The sequence below is a fragment of the Phoxinus phoxinus genome (genome assembly GCF_949152265.1).
Source record: "Phoxinus phoxinus genome assembly, chromosome: 23".
Lineage (NCBI taxonomy): Eukaryota > Metazoa > Chordata > Actinopteri > Cypriniformes > Leuciscidae > Phoxinus > Phoxinus phoxinus.
In genome coordinates, this window is record NC_136898.1 from 11,600,147 (window position 1) to 11,621,813 (window position 21,667).

General features: G+C 36.9%; 2 protein-coding genes across 29 annotated transcripts in view; one reads left to right on the forward strand and one right to left on the reverse strand.

The window, feature by feature from the left end:
* The window catches only part of picalma (phosphatidylinositol binding clathrin assembly protein a), a 39,321-nt gene extending 36,761 nt beyond the window's left edge, over positions 1–2,560 (reverse strand). For all 20 annotated transcript variants that reach the window (XM_079600375.1, XM_079600370.1, XM_079600360.1 and 17 more), the window contains exon 1: positions 2,425–2,560. In XM_079600375.1, coding sequence (XP_079456501.1) covers positions 2,425–2,554 — 130 coding nt within the window. In that variant the 5' untranslated portion in view covers positions 2,555–2,560. The remainder of the gene's footprint in view (positions 1–2,424) is intronic.
* zpld1a (zona pellucida-like domain containing 1a) lies at positions 1,635–21,109 on the forward strand. 9 transcript variants are annotated; one of them, XM_079600382.1, is made up of 13 exons: positions 1,635–1,694; positions 12,268–12,347; positions 13,086–13,198; positions 13,580–13,750; positions 13,836–14,056; positions 14,374–14,555; positions 14,936–15,008; positions 15,661–15,758; positions 16,187–16,267; positions 16,372–16,546; positions 17,267–17,363; positions 17,586–17,615; positions 17,975–21,109. In XM_079600382.1, the coding sequence occupies exons 4-13, from the start codon at positions 13,645–13,647 to the stop codon at positions 18,286–18,288; spliced, it is 1,377 nt and encodes a 458-aa protein (XP_079456508.1). In that variant the 5' UTR covers positions 1,635–1,694; positions 12,268–12,347; positions 13,086–13,198; positions 13,580–13,644; the 3' UTR covers positions 18,289–21,109. The 9 variants fall into 9 exon arrangements, with proteins under 9 accessions (XP_079456508.1, XP_079456505.1, XP_079456513.1 ...); XM_079600379.1 differs by lacking the exon at positions 1,635–1,694 and adding an exon at positions 2,962–3,097 and having other exon boundaries at positions 13,086–13,259; XM_079600387.1 differs by lacking the exon at positions 1,635–1,694 and adding an exon at positions 2,962–3,097 and having other exon boundaries at positions 13,086–13,259; positions 16,375–16,546; positions 17,970–21,109.
* The last annotated feature ends 558 nt before the right edge of the window (positions 21,110–21,667 follow it).

Sequence of the window (21,667 nt, forward strand, 5' to 3'; positions counted from 1 at the left end):
AACAAACTGCAGTTGATTAATTGCCGATACAGTTTGAGTTAAATCAAAGGCTTCAGATTTCACTAAACAGTCTCAATCAATCACAGGACTGAAATTGGTCAAGATGGGTCCTGACTCCTAAATGAGGCTATTCTTCCTTAGAGTTATAAGAAAACACTGGGCATCATTCAGGCTCTGTGAGACCTGTCAGCACCAGCACCTGTGGGAGACTGAGAAAATCTCACGCAGCAATAAATATGACATCTACATAAAAAGTTAAAAGTTAACATGACAGAACTGTCTCGCGAGTTCATCCGCTGCCAGGATTGAGCCAATTACAACACAGTCCTCAATAAACACCTGCCACAGTAGGAATGTTGCATAACTTCTAACAGTCAGCGTGTTCTTCACTTTAATTGTGAAATTAACGTTTAATTAAAGAACTGAAAAACAATAATGTGTGTGGCAGACTCCAAAGTCTGTCAGTATTATAATGTCCAAGCTGCTCTTTTCCATACAATGTAAGTGGATGACACCTGTCAACTTAAGTTCCAAAAAGTACCACGAAATACCAAATCCATATACTTTAGTTATGATGAACTATATTTTCCAAGTCTTTTAAAGCAACTGGATAGCTGTGTGTGAAGAAAAAACAAAAAATTAAAGGGATAGTTAACCCAAAAATTAAAATTCTTTCATTAATTACTCAAGTCGTTCCAAACCCGTAAGGAACACAAATGTTGAAATCTGAGAGCTTTCTGTCCCTCCATAGACAGCTTTGCAACTACCACTTTGACGCTTCAAAAAGTGTGTAAAGAGATCATAAAACGAATCCCTGTCAAATGAGTGGTTTAGTCCAAATTTGATGAAAAGACACGATCGCTTTATATGATGAACGGATTGAATTTAGGCTTTTATTCACATATAAACATTAAACTCACACATCAGTTGTAGTAAACGGAAGCTCAAGTTTGTTCGCTTGAAGTTCGAGAACCAATGAGGTTAATTCTCGCGTTACACAGCACGTTTGAGCTTCCGCAAGAACCAATGAGGTCCTACAAAAACACCAACTGCGCTGGAAAACAACATGGATGTCGAATTTGAAGAGAGGCTGTGTGAAGAAGTCCATCGCTACCTACACCTCTACAATCCGTCGTAAAACAATATAAAGACAGTCAGATGTGCAATAATTCGTGGAGGGAAATTGCGTGTGTGAAAGTGTACACACCGATCTACTGCGAATGTGTGGAACACGTCCACCGAGCGGACCCCAGCACACACTTTCAGTAGTATAAATACAAGTAGTTCATGTACGCATCAGAACTGGAGTATAAAAGAGCTTTTACGCAGCACGTTTGGGCTTCCACTGGAACCAATGAGGTTCATTCTCGTGTTACGCCGCACGTTTGAGCTGTCGAAAGAACCAGTAGGTTTGTACTCGCGCGTCAAGCAGGTTCGCTTGAGCTTCTGTTTATGTTCACTGATCAATGGTTAAATGTGCCTAGATTAAATCTTCATAAATTAAAGCGATCGAGTCTCTTCAGTAAATTTGGACTAAACCTGCTCAATTCATATGTATTAGTTTTACGATCTCTTTATGAACCTTTTGAAGCATCAAAGCGGTAGTTGCGTAGCTGTCTATGGAGAGACAGAAAGCTCTCAGATGTCATTCCCAAAGATGAACGAAAGTCTTACGGGTTTGGAACAACATGATGGTGAGTAATTAATGACAGAACTTTTATTTTTGGGTGAACTATCCCTTTTGTTCATCACTGAAAAACATGCTTGACAGCTGTGATTCCTATTATTTGAACTATATGGAAACTCTCCCACTAGGTGTATGTCACAAGGATAGATAGATAGATAGATAGATAGATAGATAGATAGATAGATAGATAGATAGATAGATAGATAGATAGGAAATAATGACAGCATTTTTTTAACCATTCCTTAAAGAAACCCACAATAGTCATATGGTAAAGTGACTAATAAAACATGCTGCATTTTCGTTTTGCCAAATCAAAAGACAGAAAGTATGAGTGATTTTCTTGTGCAGCGAATGCACGTTTGTTTGCAATCATCAGATTTCTCAATGAATCCATTCGACTCAATCTGCAAGTGTCCTAATTAGACAGCAGATGGGCTCATTTTTCAAATGTGGTTAATTATTAGTTAGCAAGTTAAATCATTAAATGCGCGGCACTGTACTCATGCTATCTGAAAACTCCATGCAAAGGGGACACAAATGAGAACTAGTCACAGGTTGAACATCAGCAAAGGTCGCTGGAGGAAGCTGTTTAAATAAAACGAGTAGCACTGAACGGGAATCTTTTGCAGGCCTCGAGCCCCGAACCTCTCGTTCCCAGGGCGACGAGTGACTGACGTAACGTTAACTTTCAAACGCGGGTCCGACAGCAACATAGTACAAAATCCCATGACACTTACAATCCAAATGCTTCTTCTTTGGCCCCATGACTTCGTGCGTGGTCGCCTTGCACACCGTTTTGGACACCGCGGAACCGGTAACGCTGTGTTGCGCTGCCGTTATCCGATCCGTTATGCTTTGTCCAGACATCTTCGCAGTTTTAAACAAACAGAAAAAGGGGGAAAACAACAAAAGAGGGGGGGAAATCTACTCGTGCTGTTAAATCCAACGGCAATGCTGGTAGTCCCTGGGATGTGCGCTGTTCCGCCACCTGACTGGGAAAAAAGGGAGAAAAGAAATGAGATTGCGAGGAAGACGCATCCGGCTCTTTAGAGAGTCCAAATGAAGTTTGCTCTGTATGTATGCCGTCAGCTGATCGCGACATTTACGTACCAAACGTTTCCTCCTCTATTAACAGCAGCGTCCTCTCTCTCAACCCCTCTGTCACGCACTCTCCCTCTCCCTCTCCTTCTCCTCTCACCCTCTCTCTAACTCCCCCTTTTCCTCCTCAGTGGCTCTCCTATCGGATCTTGCCTCCCCCTGCTGGGTTTAAAAGGCTCGTAGGAAAATGGCGGGTCTGTTTCCTCTTTTCAGAGGATCCTCCCAAGGTTTATATGGATGTTGGATGGTTTGTGCGTAACGACGCCATGTTGGCTCTAACCATCAGGCCGGGGTCCTCACACTAAGTAGAAAGTAAGTACTACGATTTGGCTTGTGAGCCAAAATGGCGGCTCTAGATGTACAGATTCTATGTATTATCTACTAAGGCGACGGTTCACGTGACGGTATTTATCCAACAGAATTCATGGTTTTATATAGTGACTGTGAAATATATTTATCTTCTTCTACTTCTTAAATATTTTCCTTAACATAATAGACATGTCATTAATTAAACGTCTTTATTTAGCCTAATACTGAAAAAATAATTAAATATGTAGGCTATATTACAAGTAGCTTAGAAAGTATACACACACATAGACAGTATTCAGTAGAAATCTTCACAATAATATAGTAATTTAATATAATATAATAATCTAGATTAAAAAAGGGATAATAAAGTTTTCCAGTTTTCATCATTTATGATCAATTAATACATCAATTACTTATTACTCCTTTCCAGCTGTTTGACTTGTGTGAGGCAATCAAATACATAAAGCATTTTACATTAATTTCCCTCAGTGCAAGAATTACTTTGGCTTTCTGACTCTTTCCTTACAAAATGCATTACAAAAGGGAGACATCTAGTGATAAAAATATGCAAGTACAGAAAACATTAGGCCTACTTGAGAATATTACAATCGATAAATACTGAGCTTAAATAATTGACGCAAATTACAGTAGTTTGTTATACTTATGTTGACCATATGGTTGTGTTCCGTTTGTAAGCGTCCCTAACTGCCTGCAGAAACTAAGCTGTTCTTGAATGTATGTCTTGTTGTTCAGCTTGGTGCATTCCAATATTGACTGCTTACTACAAGTACAATATGCACCAGCATTTTGTGAATATCTTTCAAGTAAATAGAAAGTGTGACTGAATTAGAGGGAATCCACGTGAATGCGAGTTTTCAAGAAAAATATATTAAACTAGTCGTTTTTTTAGTGCACCACCATGTAAATAGCCTACCCACATATTGTAAAAGCATACCTATTTGATATGTGCATGCTGTAAAGCATCCCAATATTCATCTCACTGGTGTAATTAGAACTCAAACTGAGGAAAAGGAGAGGGGAAGGTCTCAGAGATTGAATGAGTCACTAATGCTCAAGGCCCAAAGCACTGATCGGTTCCAGGACGAGGCTCGTCTATGGCGGCAAATCAATGACAATAATAAACGAGCGCACAGCTGATGCTGGCGCGCGCGGTAAATGACTTTCGCGAGCGAATAACAGATCTACACGCGAGGAAACGGGAACTCGCGAGCTCATTCAAGCCCTGCACGCGCGCAGACATCTCCTCTGCACGCAATTCAAGCCCTCGCGCGCACGCAGACATCTCCTCTGCACGCAATACAAGCGATCGCGCGCGCGCATGATCATTCCCCACGCTCTCGCGCTCGATCTGCTCTCGCCTGCTGCTTTTGCTCGCTCGAACACTTTTATTTTTGGCAGTCGAGGGGCGGGGCTTACTGTTTTAATAACCTCAAATGTCATTGGTTACATCCCTTTTCCCGGAAGTCACTTGTGATTGGACGCCTGTGATTGTCAATCAAGAGCGGCAAAGGCACGACCCAAAAGCTGGTTGTCAACCACTGTTAAAAACAAAGAAGAAGAAGACAATCACTTGACTTAAGACATGGCTTCATTAACGGAGCAGATGCATGCTTAATTTGTTTTTATTTTATTTATTTATTGTTGTTTATTAATGTGTAATGTGATTTAATGCATTGTTAATATAGAATAGATTCTTACCAGAAACTACACTAGTCTTAGGGGTAGTGATTGCATTCTTGTGTTGTAATTTTTTTTTAAATTTTTACTCATTTTAAATGGTTAACATTTAAGGAATTAATTTGATTAATTATTACTCAATTCTAATTTGTTAAATGTTATTAATAATATTGCTTGTAATCTGTTGCCTCATTTTTATTAATTAGATATAAATAAAATCTATGTTTTCATTTTTACAGTGCACTAGTCTTAGGGGTAGTGATTGCATTCTTGTGTTGTTAAGAGATATTTACAGACTGTAATGACACATTTCCATGGTTATTCGCATTGTAAATCTACCAAAATGTTTACAATTTTCTACATTTTATATTTATAACACTATTAATTGTGTTATTTGTATTAAAATATTTTTAAAAAATTGGAGCAAAATGAGAATGCAAAGATATATATGCTGTAGTTCACCACTACATAACCACTATGCTCCCTCCCATTCACCATGCGTTTACCCAACCAAAATTATATTGGTTCTGAGAACCTCAGAAATTTAAAAAGTGTCTATTAAATAGTTGTAAATTTAACAAGGGCTTTGGATGAAAGATAAATTATGTGTTTATATCAATAAGCAAGAGTTTCTGGTAAGAATCTATTCTATATTAACAATGCATTAAATCACATTACACATTAATAAACAACAATAAATAAATAAAATAAAAACAAATTAAGCATGCATCTGCTCCGTTAATGAAGCCATGTCTTAAGTCAAGTGATTGTCTTCTTCTTCTTTGTTTTTAACAGTGGTTGACAACCAGCTTTTGGGTCGTGCCTTTGCCGCTCTTGATTGACAATCACAGGCGTCCAATCACAAGTGACTTCCGGGAAAAGGGATGTAACCAATGACATTTGAGGTTATTAAAACAGTAAGCCCCGCCCCTCGACTGCCAAAAATAAAAGTGTTCGAGCGAGCAAAAGCAGCAGGCGAGAGCAGATCGAGCGCGAGAGCGTGGGGAATGATCATGCGCGCGCGCGATCGCTTGTATTGCGTGCAGAGGAGATGTCTGCGTGCGCGCGAGGGCTTGAATTGCGTGCAGAGGAGATGTCTGCGCGCGTGCAGGGCTTGAATGAGCTCGCGAGTTCCCGTTTCCTCGCGTGTAGATCTGTTATTCGCTCGCGAAAGTCATTTACCGCGCGCGCCAGCATCAGCTGTGCGCTCGTTTATTATTGTCATTGATTTGCCGCCATACTCGTCTGTGTTAAATGGGCCGAGCAGATTGACTTATATCAACTGTATTGCACAGGTGGCATCAGTGTTCATTGTGTTGCAGTATTACCGGTAGGGGGCTATGGAGGACCAAACCTGCAGAAATTAAAAATGAATAAATAAATGAATAAATGTGACAAATAGATAAATAAATGTGATAATATAAAAATAAATAAAGGAATAAACGACTTGATAAAATAAATATGAAAATAAAATTAATTTATTTTTGTATTATTTTTCCCCTTAATGTATTTTCTGCTTTTATACATTTTTAAAAAATCGTTTTAACTTTTATTTATTGGTTATTTATTTCTTTTTATATTTATTCTTACATTTATTTATACATTTATTTATTTCCACATGTATTTATTTTTAGATTTATTGATTCATTTATTTTTACATTTCTTTGTCTTGTATGATAATTAGGTGGGTTGGTCTTGCTTACCATTGGTTCATCGTTGATGAAGCGCTTGCTCGATTACTCTGGCTTTGTATAGTGACGTCGGGTGGTGGTGACAGGTGTGTGGCCTACTATGGCGGACGTTTTACAAATAGCTAACGTTAGAGAGTTGCGCAATTTAGCAAATGAAGTTGGTAACGCATTAAATACTATGTGTTTTTTAGATTAGATGTGCTTATCGATGTTTTAGGAGAGATATTTGCCAACATGAACGTCGAAGAACAGCCAGAGGAAAGGCAAGCTTGTTCGTCTTGCAAATCCTCTTCCTCTGTTGTAAGGCGTAAATACGGTAGTCTTGCAACTTCATCTAGAACGCGTAGGAAAGTAAACAAACCAGCCATCATTTTAGAAGTGAAGGGGATAGTAACAGAAGTGCAATAAAAACAATTCTGACCTGTCAACTTGACGTGTTTTATTTTTCTTGCTTTTAGCTGGCAAAAAAAAAAAAAAAACTACTGAACAATAACCACCAATTTCTATAATATTTTATTAAACATTTTTTATGACAATTGTATGATCGAAGTCAGTGGTTCCCAACCTTTTTCCCTCCCTATGTACATATTTAACAATCCGTGTTCTACTAATTACTTTATATAAAAACGTTTTTTTTTTAAATCATATGCTAACAATGCCGATTTCAATTACAATTTCGTTATTTCAAATGTAGGCGCGTTGCGCGTGGCAAGCGCGCTCATGACGCCGGCGCGACCACAACAGTGCCCAACATCAAATGGGAAACATAATGCAAGCGGAACGAAACTGCTCGTTATTGTGTGGTTGACGGACCGTTTATCAGTTTGGACCAGTGCAGCGCGAGCCGATCATGCGACGCTGTTACTACACAGCGCTAATAAGAGATCCAGTAAAGAAAGCATTAATTTGCCACAGAAGTAATAACATCGCTGCGAGATCTAGAGAGAAACATTCCCATTTCTCCGTTATTAACGGATCAAACAGCGCGTGGAAACCAGGAAGAAACATTGTGCCGTGAATGAACCATGGATTGTTGGATTGTTCCGATTTTCCTAGAAGCCATTGGTGGTTGAGAAAAGCAACCATTTCAGTTATTTAGAGTCAAGATCTATTACAGAACAGTCATTAAACTAGAAAACCAACCATCCACTGGGTGTCTGACCCTGGGTGTGAAAAATCTCCTTACTATCGATTATCTGGCCTGACGATTCTATTCGTGAGCTCTCAGCCAATGATGCACTGAAGCTACACAAGGACCGCCTTCCTCATTTCCATGTTACACATGGAAATGTAAAAATAAATGAATCAATAAATAAATAAATCAAAAAATAAATACATGTGGAAATAAATAAATTAATACATAAATAAATAAATCTAAACAATAAATGTAAGAATAAATAGCCTATATAAAAATAAATTAATAACGAATAAATAAAAGGTTAAACGATTTTTTAAATGTAAAAATGTATAAAAGCAGAAAATAATACATTAAGGGGAATAACAAAAATATTTTTAATATAAAAATTAATTTGATTAAAAATGAGTCATATTTATTTTATCAAGTCGTTTATTCCTTTATTTATTTTCCTATTATCACATTTATATATCTATTTATCACATTTATTTATCTATTTATTAATTTATCTATTAATTTATTCATTTTTAATTTCTGCAGGTTTGGTCCTCCATAGGGGGCGATATGCACATGCAGGTCTTTGTGTCCTTGTTCACAAACTTTCAAGAGCATCTCGACAACATCCATTTGAGAGATCGCAGGTGTATGTCATCTTTTTCTATTTACAGTACATATTTTACCAGAACACTGAAGAACATTTCACGAGTTTGTATTTATTACATAATAAATATATAACTTTCAGGATCTTTGACATGTAATCTTCACCAAATGCTAATAGCTTTTATTATTAAAAACAATACCCTAAATGGAAATGCAGTTTTTAATTATTTTCTGCATTACAGTACTGATACACCAATTCGTATAATCGTAATAATTAGTCAAAAAATAAGAATTATTATAATCATTATTACTGATATCTGTAACTTGTTATAGAAAGTTTATTAGTTTGTATTTATATTTTGCACAAGTATTATCTTTAACTTTCAGGATACTTTGACATCTACAAAAATGATAGCGTTTATCTGCACTGTACTAACACTGTCTTTATAATTATTTTTATATTAAATAATTATTTGTATAGCTACTACAACTAATTATTGTATTATTGTTTTTATTTTTAGTAGTAGTAGTATTTAGTAGTATTGGGGATCCTTTTACATGTAATCTAAATGTCAATAGCTTTCATTATCTGCTTTTATTAATAGCTTATTATTTTTATTTCATATTTTATCATATAATATAATTTATTATTATTAAAAATGCAGATACTGAGTTTTGAGATCATGCATTACAATCCTGACACACTGATATTGTGTATGCTGTTCTTTTTTTTTATGAATCTCTGTCTGTGAGGAGAGAGCTGGTTATAGATATGGCTCATTATGAAAAGGTGTGTCCCTCAGGTCTGAATACCACATGGCTTGTGTTTCACACATGAACAATAAGGCATCCTGTGATTTCTGCCACCTGGGACCAGAAACACAGCTTTTCTGTCTGTTTAGTCCCATAGAGATCTCTCACATGCACAAAAGTTTCCTCAAACGCTGTCCAGCAGTGATTGAACTCTATAAACTCCCTCCCGCTTCAGAGTGGTGTTTTACACAGTAGCGCTCACAGTAAACCTTATGAAAACAAAACCCTTATAAATGAAAACAAACAAAAAAAGTTCAAAAATTAGACTATTTATAATAAAAAAATATTAAAACAATGAAACAATTACAAATTAATGAATCATTGAACCTGATCTAATTAATTCACATTGAGATGTTCATTAATATTGCTTATCCATTCTGACCTAAAATTATTGCTTCAAGTATTCTTAAGTTAACCTTGTGAAGGTCATGTATTTCACAACACATTCATCTGATTTTTAATAGAAATGTCTGAATTGTGAAACTGAACATCTAAAGAAATAGATTTACCTCAAAGACCACTTTGAAAAAAAAGTAGCTGCCTTAAATTTTTAAGTACAATCAACTTGGATGTTCAAGTCATTTCAACTTAAATTGCATTACTGACTTAAAAATGATTTGAATCTTGTATAAAATATAAAAACAAGTTGAATTGAAATAGCTTAACTTGCTTTAATGAGTTAAAGCAATGTAAAAACATTTGTTGTTATATTTTTTTACAGTGTATAAAATGGGTCATTATAAGGGTGTGAGGAGAAAAGTGATATAGAAGACAGATGCTCGACATGGATATGTTTTTTTTTCTCTATAGCATGTGCTATATGACCCTATTCAACAGCAGATATAACTGTTTCTGTGTTGGATAAAGGCTTACAGTACATAGATGACAAGCAATGTTCTCTTTACTGACAGGAACAGTTAGGAGGTAACCAAGATGGCCACTGTGACAGACAATACAATCTACAGAAAAGAGAAAAGACATTTTCAACTACGCTGTACCCGACAGAGGCCAGAGACCTGTCACTGACAGACTTTCCTTTCTATTTTTCACACTCCATTTCTGTCTGCTCACAGCTGACTTGTTTCCATATTAGAGGTGTTACATGGTGAACATTTTGAAACTATTTTAGCTGTGTTATCCATCCTTATGTTTCGGAACCTGATTTCACCAATTGCAACATGTTCCTGGATCAACATCTTTGTTGATCCTGGAACAACATTCCAATCAACCAATCAGATTTGAGGGACATGTTTGCAGTTTATGTCAAGTTTAGGTTTACAGCCAGGGTTAGGTGCTTCTACATCTGCGTTATTCACATTCTCCTCTGATTTTAGGGATAACTTATTGGTAGGGTAAGGTTTAGGGCATGGTTAGAACTAATTGTTGGAATGTTGTTCCAGGATCAACAAAATATCAACTCGGCAAAATCAGGACGTGCCCTTATGTAGGTATTTCTGGTCCCTCTGTATTATGTTGTTTATTTTCATATGTTCATTTTATACTCGTTTTATAGAACTTGATTTTGAGTCAGCCCCAACAAAGTCTTTCTAATGTAGGCTGAATTGCAACATTAACAGCCAATTTGTGGCCTTAAATCATTTCAGTAAGATTTCAAATAAAATTTACATCATAATAAGTTTAAATTAACTGTGCCTTCAGATAAAACCCTTATAAATAAACATGGCACAATTAAGCAACAGAATCTTTGTGTCACACGCACTCAGTTTTGTTTGTTTTTAGATTCTGTTTTCATGGACTTTCAGTTTGTTTTCATCAGTCACATGTGTGTTTTTTTTATCTTAGTTTCCCGCCAGTCATCAGTTGTCATGGACACTCATCTTATCATCACACCTGTTCGGTATCATTTCATTGTCTCTGTGTATTTAGTTCCTCGGTTTTCAGTCTGTGGTTGTCGGTTGTTGTATGTGTTTCTGTTGGCCACTGTTTTGCACTTGCACTTGCTTTTGCTTTTAAACCTTATTTTCAGTCTGCATTCTTCTTCTTTTTCTTCATCATCATCTGGTGACGCTTTGAGAGAGATAGAGGCAATTATCCAAAATGTTTGTCGTTTGCGTGCCACCAAAAGTGTATTCCCTGGTTTGAAATTCCTCTTTTGCTTTTTTTGTCTCACTAGACCAGACGTATTCTGTCTGCCGGATAACCATGACAACCAAACAGAGACAGATTGCTTATAGTTCCTAATTCCATGCAGGCCACAGTGATTGATGCACTGGGCCTGACACCTTCTTGCCAGCCAACTGATGGCATTTCACACGGCTAGTAGAAAAACAGTAATTACTTGTACCCTGTTAAAAAAGAGCCATGTGTCTGATTTATGATACAAGATATGCAGATCGTATTCTGTTAAGAGGGGGTGATCAAATATTATTGTTGGTTACACCAAAGACCTTAAGAAAGGTTAGATATGCCATTGTCATTCCTGTTATTGTCGGTTTTATATTGCATTACTGACTTTCTCACTAACCTCCTAATAATGACCCACATTATTCATTGCACTCTGAATAAAGTCATCAGATAAATAAACAAATACAAGAAAATGAAGCAAGACCAAATGCCAGCCAGATAAAAATAGATACAGCCTTTGTGTTGCGATAAGGTATAAATGTGTTCGTAAACACAATTCCTGCCGGTGGCTTTGATAGGCCATTTCATCATTCTATTTAGTGTTTAAAATGAGCCCAAAACTAATTCGTAAACTATAAAATCATCCTGTAATTGTTCTAGACCCAAGAAGAAGATGTTAAAAGCATGCCAAATTATTTTCCATATTCTCAAATGCTATCCTAGAGTGTACATGCAATAATACATGTGTAAATCCTTACAGTAATAATAGTTCTGCTGGCCCTGATATCTTGCCAAGGTGACTGAGATTGTGGCACACTGATAAACAGCACTATAGCCTGCCATATAGAGACATTCAAGTGTGAAAAATGAAAGAATGACATTTGCTGGAAGCGCATAAATAGAGATACTTATCGCAAGTACTGAATTGCCCCGCTATAGACCAACAGCTCCATTTTACCCACAATCCCTTCCATCTGAAGAAATTCTAAGACGTGAGGCAAACTTCGTCAGACTTGACTTCTAGCCGAAGGGGCTCCGAGCTTCATCCGATTCGTGTCTCTGTAAGATCCAAGCAGGATTTGAACAGTTTGAGATGGTATTGCATAGTTTTCAAAAATTCGTCTCCTTTGGATTTCTTGTATTTTGCACAGATTGACAAGCGACTTTTCTGATGATGTATTGCAGCTGGAGCTGGCCTGCAGCCCGGACATCTTGAGCTTTGATTAATCAGGTAAGAACGGACAATGAAATCATTCAAGTTTCCCCTTTTGCTGCAAGGATGGACCGTAGAGACATTTCTAAGGCAATTAATCATGCTGATTAAAAGCATTTTAAAAACGATGATGTCTAAATGGCAGCTAATTTGATGAAATATTAGTCTGCTATAAATTTGGAGGGGTTGGAACAAGCATCCATCACTAGAAGTATGTAGATAATGGAAACATGAGTGTTTGTTTACAGAAGACCCCAATTTTTGTGATATAGATTCTCATATACATTAGCCAACAATTGACGTAAGGCCAAGAGTAGCAGTCGGAAAGGGGGTGGGGGGGTCACGGCCAGACAGGTGGGATACCATCATGGGAGGCGGCTGGGGAAGTGCTGACTGAGCCGGGCCAAACAAAGCATCTATAGCGTCCAGACAATCCTGGTCCCGACCCAGACCGTCCTGGCACACAGAAAGGCCAGCTCAGTCAGCGACGAGCCCAGTCCCGGAGCCGATGAAAAGATAATTCCCCCCCCTCCCAGACCACATGCGGCGTGGGGCCACTTGTGAGCGCTGACAGAGCAAGATCAAGCAGAAAGGATATGAGTGGGAAACTTCAAAACCTGCTCATGTTTCTGGGCCTGTGAAAGGATTTGTATAACACATTCACTTTTGATGGACTTTCCCATGTTCCCCCAGACAGCGCTTTTGCTGTTGACGTGTTCAAATAATGAATCTCTTATGTTTAATTTTTTTCCTCAGAGCAAGGCCGTGTTTCTAGTTGTTTTGCCGAGATGCTGGGTAATCCAGTCAGTCTCGCGCCACAGCCGAGAACAGATGGAGTACCGCTGATTCTGCAGCTGCCAGGGAAACGGGTGAGTCTTCCGAAACGGAGCGAGGGATGCTAAAGCAGACGGAGGGCAAAAGTGGACCAAGGTCAGGGTGAAACACGCAGAACTCTGTGTAAAAGCATCATACTAACAAATACCTACAGGAAGTGAATCTGTTTGAATAGATTTGCAGCTTTTTGAATATATAAATTGAGGTGAGTTGATTTGTTCCCAAAGTTTGTGCAATAGCACTTCAGAGCAATTTACGTTCATTATTGGTTTCAAATTGAACAGAAGCTCCAACAAAAGTATCAGATTTCTCATTTTATATCCGTTTTCTTCTCCTTTAATAGCATAATTACAGAACAATGCAGTCAAATTACCTTTTGAAGAGAGTCTAATCATGCATTTCTTCTCTGATTTCAGAAAGAGAAGCATCTTCTGATGAATCCAAAGAAATTGCTCATACATTGTCTTTCTCAGGCGCTGAAATGGAACGTTTGTGTGTGATTCTTTTGCTTGTAAGTAAAACTTTTATAGTCAATGCGCAATTCAATGGGTTCAACTGCGATGCCAACTTTCACAGCCGCTTCCCCGGTGAGTGAGCTCTTCCTTTTTTTTTGTGTGTGCAAGCATTTAATCAGTGACACGTAATGAATTATATCTCATTCTCTCTGAATAGCTGAGCGGGACATCAGCGTGTATTGTGGAGTGCAAACCATTACGCTGAAGATTAATTTTTGCCCGGTGCTTTTCTCTGGCTACACCGACACTGACCTGGCACTGAACGGGCGTCACGGTGATGCCCACTGCCGAGGGTTCATCAACAACAACACGTTCCCAACGGTTGTGCTCTTCAGCATCAGTCTCAGCACGTTGGAGGCTTGCGGAAACGCACTGGTGGTAAGAAACGGCCTACAATCATTTGCTCACATTAGCATATCCCTTTGAGGACCCAGAACTTTCCTTTCAGGTTCAGTCATTAGTAGGAAAACACATTTGTTACAGTAAATGCTAAAAAACAGCTTGTGTTTGGGAAGACAGTATCTCTTTATGACAGTTTGGCCATTATAAATGAAGACCATCTGTGGTGAGGTGGATTTATCTTTGGTTTGGTGACGGCAGAGATCCGGCATTGATAAAAAGGCTGAGGATTATGGAGGTGAAGGTACATTAGTTTCAGGAAGAGCAATCACAGTTTAGTGCCACTGTGTCTGTAGGTCTCGACAGCTCAGGGGCCCAACGCATATGGGAATCTTTCCCTGGTTCAGATTGGGAATATAGCTGGATACATTGACACTCCGGATCCCCCAACGGTCATCAGCTACCTACCAGGACTGCTTTACAAGTTCAGTTGCAGTTACCCACTGGAATACCTGGTCAACAACACACAGCTTGCTTCGTAAGTTGGCTTCATCACTGTAGAATGACGTTATATAATTCAGTACTGCATTTTTTAAAACCAATGCATTATTGTGTCCTTTTTTTTTTTTACAAATCCAAGCTAAATCATTCACAATATTTTGAGGGAAGATAAAAAGGTAACAAATTGCATGTTGTAAAATATTTAGCACTTATTGTTCAGATTTAATGGGCTGAATTGTGAGGCATAATTCAATTAGTATGCACAACGAATGCAGGGTGTTGTAAAACCTAATGCACGGTTGATTACAAGGACATCAGACAGTAAATCAGGAAAAACTATTACACAAGTTTTCCTTTCAGACTTAATTGGCCTGCAAAATATATTTATTATGTTTTAATAGCTTCTTTTGTTCGAAGGTCAGCTGCAGCGATATCAGTGAAGGACAGCAATGGCACTTTTGTGAGCACACTGAATTTACTTCTATACAACGTGAGTAGAACATCAGTATCATTTTTAATTAAGCGATATATAGAGATCTATCTACGTCTTTTGCACTGTGCTCAATACATAAACTAAATATTGTTTTTCTGTTTTTGATAATTATTGAAATAATTATTGAAATACTGGAATGTGTCCAGGTCAGACCAGTCCTATGTCTGATATGGCTCAAATTATTATTATTATAATTTTATGCTATATTTCGCTCATTTCTATAGTAGAGACTTCCAAACAATTTTCTTAAACAGTTATAACATAATAATGATTTATAATTTATTTCTTAAATGATTTTAAAGAATATATAAATAATATAATAATATAATATTTATTTAAATGTATTATTTATTGTATATAGTGGTAATATATATATATATATATATATATATATATATATATTGTAAATCTACAATAAATAATAATATAGAAATACAAATAAATAAAAACATTAAAAAACAACAAAACATACACCACACACATGCATTTTTATGCATATATATATATAAATGCATGTGTGTGGTGTATGGTTTTTATGTTTTTTAATGTTTTTAAATTTGTATGTATTTCTATATTTTTGGAGCAAATAATTGAGTAATTTTTCATCAAACATGTGTGGAATCCTAACATGTGGTGTTCAATGTTTAAGGACTCCACATACATCCAGAATCTTGCCATCCCAATGTCTGGACTTACTTTGAAGACACGAGTGTTCGCCGCCGTAAAAGCAACCAACCTAGACAGGAGGTAAACTACAGTTACACAGTTATACGTATCGTAGAAGAGTATCTTTCAAGGAGGCCCAACATACTAAAACATATTGTAGATATGATGCTGAATACTGAACGATCTGATGGAGGTCAAATGTAAATTGAGGTCTTTGGACTTTCACTGCATTGTTAGAGCATTTCCCTAAATGACCTCCTCTCTTATATCTGATAGATCCAGAACTAGTTTAGTCAATTAAAGGAAGAATGCTGAGTGACTCAATGCCGGCCTTGTTTAGGGCTAGGGAAGGGCGCCACTAAAATGAATGGGAAAGATTATTATGGGTCCCGAGTGGAGATAAGAAAAATGACTTCTATATGAAACAACAGTGGTTTGGTCGTATAGGGCGGTTTCCTATTCAAGCATCCATGTTTTAGTGACTGATTCACGCATGTCACTCTCCACAGGTGGAACGTTCTGATGGACTACTGTTACACGACTCCCTCTGGGAATCCTAATGATGAACTCCGATATGACCTTTTCTTTGGGTAATTCCATGTTTTCTTCAGATATGTGGGTGTGCTTGCACATATGTGGGTGTATACAAGCAGAACTGAAGCTGAATGCTAAGTGTATCTTGTGTCTGGTCCAGCAGATGCGATAAGGACCCGCAGACAACAGTGTTTGAGAACGGGAAGAGCCAGATGGGCCGCTTCTCCTTTGAGGTGTTCCGCTTTGTCAAGCACAAGAACCAGAAAATGTCCACTGTGTTTCTGCACTGCGTAACCAAGCTGTGTCGCTCTGACGACTGCCCCATGCTCTTGCCTGTAAGTATGTCTGCTTTAAGTGAAACGTGTCAACATGTCTGGGTCATACTTCACCCTAAAACCTGAAGAAATAAATAAGATATTGAATTCTTTATTTAAAGAAAATGACTTTCAAGATTTTTTGCATTGTGACAATATTTTCTTTCTTTTTTTTTCCATAATTTGGGGAGGTTTTTTTAATGTAAAAAAAGAGATGATTTTCTTATGCTCACAAAGGCTGCATTTATTTGATAAAAAATACAGTAAAACAGCATTATTGTGAAATATTGTTAATCTTTTATTTTAATGTAATTTATTCCTGTAATGGCAAAGCTGAATTTTCAGTAGCCATTACTCAAGTCTTAAATGTGTCACGAGATCCTTCAGAAGTAAATATAGAAAACACAATCAAACAAAAAGGACATTACAGTAATGTAATTTTTTTTTAAATGTGAAAATAAATTAAAACTGCAAATTATATATGCGTCATGCAGTTTTGGCTTTAATTTATGCTGAGAATATAATGAGTCACCAGTGAGAATAAAGGGAATTACAAAAACAGCTCAGTTTAAGTAATGAGAATTTGTTAGGATAAGTTATACCAAAAAAAAAATCTTAATTGGTTATTAATAATAGGCTTAATTTCCTTTATTTAATATAACTTTGTTATATATAAAAGCAAAGAAATTTCAAGTTGGAACTGTGCTCATTTATTACTCACAAATATTGCCATCCTGACAGATCTGCGGTAAGAGGAAGAAAAGGGACACGTCGGAAAGAACCGGTGTGGCCTCTGACAACGCAGTCATGACCGCCGGACCCATCATCACCAGAAGTGGTACGATATGAACTATAATGTAGTGTTGTTGTAGCTCAACTAGCTCACAGGTATGATTCCCAGAGAAACTGCTAAAAAGTAACCTTTGAGTACACTGTAAGTTATTGTATCTCAACTCTCAAAGTGAGCCTGTTATGTATATGAGACATGATTTGGCACTTTAAATCAGTCTTTTGGCAATAAATGTGCCATCTCACTAAAACAATTTTCCTCTGTCCACAGATGAAACTCCCACCAATAATTCCCAACTAGGTAAGGCTTCCTTTTTCCTCCTTTAGCTCTTTAAAAAGAAGGCTAAATCCTTCTATCTCAGAGCTGTAGCATTTCTGATGGAGGATAAAAGCACGCTTACTCCCTCCTGAAAATATAGAGGAATGTTTTTTTCCTCAAAGGATGTCACGGCTTAAAGCCATGACCAAAATAACGATGAGTTGGAGGGGTTTCCAACAGTGAGAAGTTATTAGAGGGTAGAAGCAGGTGGTGTTATCAAGAAATGAACAAGAGGATTGAAAGAAAGAGTGTGCGATAAGTATTTGAACGGTGGGTTACATATTGTATGAAATCTCCCTAACACTGTGTGTGTGTGTGTGTGTGTGTGTGTTTCAGCACAGTTAAACGGACCTCCATTCAAAATGAATTCAGTGACGAGTGCCTTGATTTCTGCCATCGCAATCCTTGGCGTTATGAGCATGTGTTTCTTCATCCTGTCTCTGTCACTGCTGAGGGGGAAACAGACGCCACCAACACCTCTGTCAGGAACACACAACCCAGCGTTCAGCTAAACGCACACATGGCTGTTCAGTCAGCTAAACAAGACAACAATACCTGCGTGCGGAGCCTTCCGGTTACACACAATCATGCCATACAGGGAAATAATATCACAATACCACTCTACACAGCTTTTAGCTACACACAGTTTCCCTAATTTGGTTACAACGCATCAATACAGCTATTCTCATTCCTGTAACTTTACATAACACACAATCCTAAACCATTAGAGGCTGAATTTGGAATGATTCTCACACACAAATAAACAGGAAGAATGCACTTAAAAGGTGCACTAAGTCAATTTTTTCCCCTCATTACACAGAAAAAAGTAATTTTGGCAAAATCAAGCTCAAACTAATGAAAACTAATTTAGGGGTTGCCATGTTGAGATCACATGACCAGCTGAATAGGCTACTACTGACTTTATCTCGGTAACGCCTCTGTTATTGGACAATTTTGCTAATGGAATAAGTTAATGATGGCTGATAATGCATTACAATGGCATTGGTGACTACAATATTATTGGTAATTGAAAACATTTGATTTTGTGTAAATCTGCATCCACTACACTAGGTGTCAGTATAAATCTAAAAAGATTTGCTCAACATAAGCAACAACCACCAAGCTCAATTTTAGGTCCAATGAATAATTTTGTCATTGTTTTGACCACGATTCATTATCCAACACAACTACTTTCTCTCATCGTTGATGCGAGTGGCACTATAGTTAAAGTGTCCGCTTATACGATCAGATTTCTCTTTCAGGCTGACTACTGTCATAGCGGAGCGGCGGTTTAAAGGGATAGTCCACCCAAAAATTTTAATTCTGTGATCAGTTACTCACCCTGAAGTTGTTCCAAACCTGTATCAATTTCTTCTGCTGAACACAAAAGAAGATATTTTGACGAAAATGGTAACCAAACCAGACATTTTGTTGGTAACCAAACCAATAAAAGTCAATGGGGGTCTATCAACTGTTTGTTTACCAATATTCTTTTTGTTCAGTAGACAACTGAATAAATGATGACAGAATTTTCTCTTTAACCACAATCTTGGTAAGCAAGCTAGTCCGTGTTTATAACAAATGAACTGAGCACATTCACTTTAATGTCCATGGTCTGCATTCATGTACTCATGTAAAATATATAAAACAATCGAGACAGAATCTTCATTTTTGGGTGAACTATTCCAATTTCTTTTTTACACATTTTATTTAATTACACTTGTAAATGTACTTATCAACAGAGCAGCGAACTGTTTTATACAAGTATTTAATTTGAAATGTCAATTGATCCGGATCTGTTGGTGCAGTGTAACTTAAAGTTAATACCTCAGCCCCTCGCTTCATTATTGCAGGGTTTAAGATCAGTTACATGAAGAACATAAGCTGAGGTATCTAATAGACCTGCCGAACACATATTTCTAGTTCAGTGAGAATATTAGAGGCTATAGGATGGAATGTGAGGAGTCCATTCATCATGACGGCACAAAGGATCATGGGACAACAGTGATTCCAAGTGCATGACTCTTTGCAATAATTAGTTTGAGAGAGAGACCATAGGGAACGAATTTAATTAAGTCGAACAGCAACCTAGATCACTATGCTATGTGATTGAGGTGGATGCGAAGACTATTTAAGATATTTTTAGTTTTAATTAATTGTATTTGTTTTTACTCATTAGTATGCATATGTCTCTGTGATACCCACTGAACACTAATGAGTCTTAGCAGTTAGTTTCACATACTCTAATTTTCAGTGTTAGTTATTCTTTTTTTTATTAAAGATATTTGAATGGAATTTATGTCCAAGATAATTTAATTAAATGTAACAACCCATGTTATTATCCCCCCAAACACACATTTGTATTACTTTGTAGGTCTTTCTTTCCTAGTTTCTTAACAATAAAGTAAATTCAGATGTGCTTGTGAATATTTAGTTTGGCAATTTTGCAGTAATAATTACAAAACAGACAGGGATCACAATCCATTACTCAGTTCTATTGTATTCAGTGCTGTCATGTTGAAGAAAGCAAGCTTTTAAAGCTCTTCACAATGATCGTTATCATCATGACGCCAGCTAAACAAAGAGCCTGTATTCATATTAGACTTTTGAAGACTTCCAGTTTTAATATCTTTGACATCAGTGGAAAATATTAATGGGATTTTGGCACAATGAATGAATGGCCCAATTTAATGTGAAGAAATCAAAGGTACAGAAGGGCAGGAATGAGACATCATGTCCTATCTGGATATGAAAAACAAGCAATCCATTAGAAGATAATTCTCCCTGTCCTGAGGTGGTAGAAGCGAGGCAAAGCTGTCGAGAAACTGTCAGCAAACAACATATATTTTCGACATATTTTACCAATACCATGGTGATCATTCAGGTACCATAATTTATATCAAAGTGTAATGATATTTCCGTATGAAACCATCACTGTATATTACTGCCATTGTGCTTTATGTAGCCTAAGCCTACTATTGTATTTGTGTCAATGCTGGTTTCCATAGTGATATACAAGGATGCCCTTCTTAAATAAAAATTCGATCCACTTTTGTCACTGACATGAATATCCTCATCTGCCATGAAGAAGGGTTGAGTGTCAGCATAGAATATAAGGATTAGCTCTTTTGATTTAAGTGACCTAAGAGCACAAACCCCCAAAAACCCAGCTTTTAACACAAGGAAGTGCCATTCTGAATTCCAATGACAGAAAAATGGTATATATATATTGTTCAAATTATATTATTAAATAAATATGAATTTATCACATTTTTGATAAATGTTATTATTAAATATAAAAGTGTGTATGTATAAAATGATTTATATATAAACTTCAGTCTTCAGTGTCACATGATCATTCGGAAATCATTCTAATATGCTGATTTGGTGCTCAAGAAACATTTTGTATTATCAATGTTGAAAACAGTTTTTCTGTTTTTTTCCCAGATCTCTTTGATAAAAACAAAATTCAAAACAACAGCCTTTATTTGTAATACAAATATTTTGTAACATTATGTCTTTACTGTCACTTTTGATCAATTTAATGCATTCTTGCCGAATAAAAGCATTAATAAAAAAACGTCTTACTCGCACCAAACTTTTGTAGCAGTAGTGTATTGTATTTATTGCAAAAATAAATGACAGGCTTATTGTGTTATATTATAAACGAGGCTACAATTTTAAGTTTTGCCAATTAAAAGTTTCCAATATTCCAAAACAAAGGCCCTGTAGCCTTATGTCAGTAAATGAGAATTATAATCTAAAGATATTATTGTCATTCAACCTATGATTTGACCCTAGCAGTGAAAGTTGCCAGATCTTTATGTAGCATCATATTTACAAGTGGATGCCAGTAAGAAATCTGTTTGGAAGAAGATCTCACTGGCAAGGGTCATGCTTAAGCTTTATTAAACCCATCTGTGATTCTCCACAGATTTTCCACAGATTTATCTGGATCTATGGCTCATTGCACAGAGAAAGAAAAGAAAAGTGCTGAAACAAAGTGCTTAGTTTGCAGCTTAAAGCAGAGCCCT

Excerpts from the sequence above, each read along its gene's own strand:
- zpld1a (XM_079600382.1), top strand. The coding sequence starts at position 13,645 with ATGGAACGTTTGTGTGTGATTCTTTTGCTTGTAAGTAAAACTTTTATA. Across the intron at positions 15,009-15,660 it reads TGAATTTACTTCTATACAAC|GACTCCACATACATCCAGAA; the intron begins GTGAGTAGAACA and ends TCAATGTTTAAG. Across the intron at positions 15,759-16,186 it reads GCAACCAACCTAGACAGGAG|GTGGAACGTTCTGATGGACT; the intron begins GTAAACTACAGT and ends CACTCTCCACAG.